Genomic DNA, 4,928 nt, shown 5'->3' with positions numbered 1-4,928 from the left:
ATCATATAAAAAAATTATTTAAGTTGATATCTATTTTAATAATTTTTTATTTAGAGATTACTTTGAATAATATAAGTCAAATAGCATTTATTTTATTATAATCCATTTTGATATGAAAATTGTCAAACATAAATTACTTTAACACAAACTTATTTTTTATCAAAATCAAGTTTGCAAAATCACTTTTATGCAAATTCTCATTGACAAACTGTAATCCAAACACACACAAAATATTGTGAAATGAATTTCACTTTTTTCATTCTCTCGTCGAAAAATAAATCGTAAATAAAACAATTATAATTTAAGAACGGGGAATTAAGTAAACTTATTTATTTTATATTAGGTCACAAGAATTCTTTCAGAAAAGAAAACGAAAAAATAAAAACCTTGAAAGTAAAGTCGTTTCAGTTCCCAATTCCCACATATATGCCAACCTTTCAGGTATTATAATGGTCATTCTCACACAATTGATGTAAGTGTCTCATGAAAATTTTAATTAGCCAAGTCAAAAAGCACTTCAAATTCTTATTTTTATTTTATTTTATTTCTAAGTCAATGTTCTTACTTGATTCAAACCAATTATCCTTTTTTCAAATATGAAAGTCAATTATGCGAAAATAACCTAACATAACTAAGATTCTCTCTCTTTTTTTTAATTGTTCATAATGTTTTTTAATTTAATAAATTAAAAATTAATTTATTATAAATTTAAATTTTATTTAAAAATTTATCTCTTAAGTTGAATATTGCCGGCCCAAATTTTGCTTTAAAAAATCTATCACTATCATTTAATGAGAATGTGAACACATTACTCATTAGGGTAAGCTAAAAACCAATTATACCTAATGCACAGTTTCGGTAAAGTACCATAACATCATATGTATGTTTCAATTTTTAGTAAATTAAATATGGAATATCATCATATGTCATAGTCTACAATACTAAAATTGGTAAAATACCATAATATCATCTGATTGTGGCACCCTCTCTCCCATCTCTTAATTATTTCAACCAACTAAAATACAAATTTATTTTGACTTTTCCTAAATCCTAACACTTTTTAATAAAAACAAAAGAAAATTTTGACTAAAGCCACAAATACTTCTTTTTTCTTAAGTTAAAAAATTATGGTTAAGTTATAAGTTTATTATTAATTTTCGAAATTATTAAGTCTATATTTAGTTTATTTTATTTTTTAAGATTTGTTAAAAGATTTAATTTAATTTTGATTTGCTTATTAGTATTTTTAAGAATTTTAAATTTAAATCAAATATGATCTAATATAATGAGATTAAATTTAATTTTAAATTAGTTATCATATTTTTAAAATTTTAATATTTAAATCAAATATAATTCAATCCAATAAGATCAAATATGATTTAAATTAGTTATTTTATCTTTAGAAGATTTAAATTAAATTATCTTATCTTTAGAAAAATTAAATTAAGTTATCTTATCTTTTAGTTAATTTTTTATGAGTCTATTTAAACATATTTAGTTCAGTTGTTTTATGCACGTTTTCTCAATGTGAAAAAGTATTCTTAGTGTAAAAAAGTGAAGTGAGTGATTTGATTGCTTGTTGCATAAAGAAGATTCGAGGATTCAATACTAGAGTAATTTTGTGTGCTAATCTCTTTCAATTTTCATTCTTTGATTTAGATTGACAATGACAAGTTCTTTAAAGGTATAGTACTCTTTTTCTTATTTTCTTTCCAACCCTTTTATTAAATAATGCTTTAAATTTATTAAACCCCCTAAACTTTCAATAACTTCTTATCATATCTCCTATAAAATCTCATACACTCGGAATAAAATTGTTTCTAATACAAAAAACTTACATCTTAAATTGAAAAATAAAAAGTTCCCTCCAAAATCCATAAATATTAAATACACGATTATCACTTCATTCTTTAATTCCACTGCCAAATATATTGTCACCTCTTCCTCTTACTTTTTCTGCATCTTATATCTATATACAAAAAAACTTGAATTTGATTCCAACTATTAATACAGGTATTGAATTCATTGAAGATGTTGCGATTTCTTGTTGGTTGGTGGATTTGTGTGTTTGTGCTGTTAAATTCAGGAGCTGCTAATGGTCAATATTATCGAACTGTTGGAGACAAAATTCTTCCATACAACAAAATTATTGTGGATTCTTTGGGACATGGCAACTTCTTTACAATTCAATCTGCCATTGATTCAATCCCTTCCAACAATAAGTATTGGATTTTAATCAATGTGAAAGCTGGTATTTACAGGTAATAAATTCAATATTCAACTCTAGATGTACTTTGGATGCAATTTCCGGCTTTCCATATATGAACCTTTATTGCCTTCATTCAGCAGGTTGCAAAAAAAGAAAAGTGTCTCATTTTTAATTTATACTTTCATATTGCCTTGTCTCATTTTTAGTAATTGAATTTAAGTATTCTGTTGGGTTGAATTTGTGGATTGTGAGATTTTTTTGTTGTTGTCATGGACTAAGATAAAAAAATGGTTTAATACATCATACATACTACAATTAAGCACTTCCATTTGAGACGATAATAGGCGGCAGAAAAAGGCATACCTTTGTGAAGAATAGATGTTGTAGCTTGCCTTGCATCTTCGAAAAACTGTCCAGCAGAATAGTCTGATAAATAATAATTAGAAAAAATATGAGATGAACTAGTATGCAGTGATCATAATCATAATGAAATTTACTACTTAATTTACTATTTACTATTATTTTGAGTTGTGGCATGTAACTCTTTTATTTAATTTGACTTAAGAAATTTGGTGTTACAGGGAGAAAGTGACGATTCCAATTGATAAACCATACATAATATTGAAGGGAAGTGGAAAGATGAAAACGTGGGTTGAATGGGATGACCATAATACAACTGCTCAGAGCCCCACCTTCCAATCCAATGCAGATAATATCGTCGTCAAATCCATCTCTTTTAGGGTAATTAATCATAATTAATTAATCAATTAATCAATTAATTATTATATTATTTTCTGCCTATTTTAATTAATCCATCTATTTTTTTAACAGAATACATACAACAATCCCATAAATACGAACCCTAGAGTTCCTGCAGTAGCTGCAATGATAAGCGGAGATAAATCTTATTTTTATAGAGTTGGATTCTTTGGCTTGCAAGATACTTTGTGGGATAATTATGGAAAACATTATTATAAACTTTGTACTATTCAAAGGGCCGTTGATTTTATTTTCGGTGCTGGCCAGTCATTATTTGAGGTAATTGAATTTCATTAAAATATAAAAAATACATGCTATCGTATTTATTATTATCGTTAAAATATTATTTTTTAACAGTAAGATCATCTTTAATACTTAATTTTAGTTTAATTTTATTTTAAGTCTTATAAATGCTACATAAATATTTATAGAATTATATATCATAAAAATTAATTTGAAATTTAATGTGAAATATATATATATATATATCTAATTTTAATAATATTTTTTAAATAATGTTAAAATTGTTTAGTAACAGTAACATAAAAATGGATTGAATGAGAATTGATGATTAATTAAATGTATTATTATGTTGGTAATGGCAGAGGTGTGGCATAAATGTGATTGGAAGGGCATTAGAAGAAGGTTTTATAGGATATATAACAGCACAAGGGAGAGAAAATCCAAAAGATTCAAATGGATTTGTGTTCAAAAATTGTAATGTCTTTGGAGATGGTTCTACTTTTTTGGGAAGACCTTGGAGACCTTACGCCAGCGTTCTTTTCTACAATACAAGTATGGCCAACATTATTCAACCTGCTGGTTGGGATCCATGGGATTCCTCTCAATATGAGTAAGACTCTATTACTATACTAATCATCTTATTAACAACATTATTAATTCATGTTAAATACAAAGCAAAAATATTAATGTGACTTAGTTCATAATATTTTAAGAATTATAGTTATGTATTAAATATTATATAAATACATGATTTTGATTGGACCATTATATAAAATATATATTTTTTTGTAGGAATAATATTATGTTTGCAGAGTATGACAATTTTGGACCAGGTTCTGATACCTCCAACCGAGTAAATTGGATTACAAAATTGGATTTAGAGACGGTTAATACGATGACAAATATAACTTTCATAGACTCTGAAGGATGGGTTCAGAAGAGCCAACGATTTTAAAAAAAATATTATCAATAGTTTTAACACTAGTTTAGATAGAATATAACTCTTTATTATTTTATTCTTTAATTAGATTATAAAAAAATTAAAATTAAAAATACTTTGTTATTGAGAATTATATTTTTTATCTTTATTTTTTATATTTTTTATCTTTATATTTTAATTATTAAATATACGGTTCCACTACGTTACCAACAGCATATTTGCCAACTTCTGCCAACTCTTATTTATAATTGTGTTTCATGGAAGTGTGTTCGTGGATGTGTCTAAAAAAATGTCTTTTTTATAACTCTATTTAATAGAAGTGTCTTTATAGATATATTTTTTGGACGTATCTCTTTATATATGTATTTAAAATATATTAATTATTAGACACATCTACAAATACACTTCCATGAAACACAAATATAAATAAGAGTTGACAAAAATTGACGGATAATATGTTGGTACCCTATACTTTTCCTTAAATATATCATTATATAATTCTAATAACAATGCCCTTGTTAATAAATGCACTTAAATAAAACTTAAATATATCATAGATAATTGTTGAATTTAATTTTCAATTTACATGCAACAAATTATATATTATCACGTTAACAAAAGTAATTAAATTTTAAACTTTTTATTTTAAATTTTTTACACCATATATAAAATATATATTAAGTATGGTAAACTTCACTGCATTAGGATCTGTTAGGCATTATAATTCTATGTTATATGTAAGAAAAACTAATTAAGTATGTTACACAAAATGTGTTG

General features: G+C 25.0%; 1 protein-coding gene across 1 annotated transcript; it reads left to right on the top strand.

The window, feature by feature from the left end:
* The first annotated feature begins 1,666 nt into the window (after positions 1 to 1,666).
* Positions 1,667 to 4,166, top strand: LOC110276999 (probable pectinesterase 29). The gene is made up of 6 exons (XM_021134134.2): positions 1,667 to 1,684; positions 2,014 to 2,261; positions 2,791 to 2,950; positions 3,041 to 3,247; positions 3,574 to 3,821; positions 4,004 to 4,166. The coding sequence occupies exons 1-6, from the start codon at positions 1,667 to 1,669 to the stop codon at positions 4,164 to 4,166; spliced, it is 1,044 nt and encodes a 347-aa protein (XP_020989793.2).
* The last annotated feature ends 762 nt before the right edge of the window (positions 4,167 to 4,928 follow it).

Source organism: Arachis duranensis, chromosome 10, assembly GCF_000817695.3.
Source record: "Arachis duranensis cultivar V14167 chromosome 10, aradu.V14167.gnm2.J7QH, whole genome shotgun sequence".
In the NCBI taxonomy this organism is placed as follows: domain Eukaryota; kingdom Viridiplantae; phylum Streptophyta; class Magnoliopsida; order Fabales; family Fabaceae; genus Arachis; species Arachis duranensis.
The sequence above is the reverse complement of the archived record's forward strand: the minus strand, read 5'-3'. Positions and strand labels throughout refer to the sequence as shown.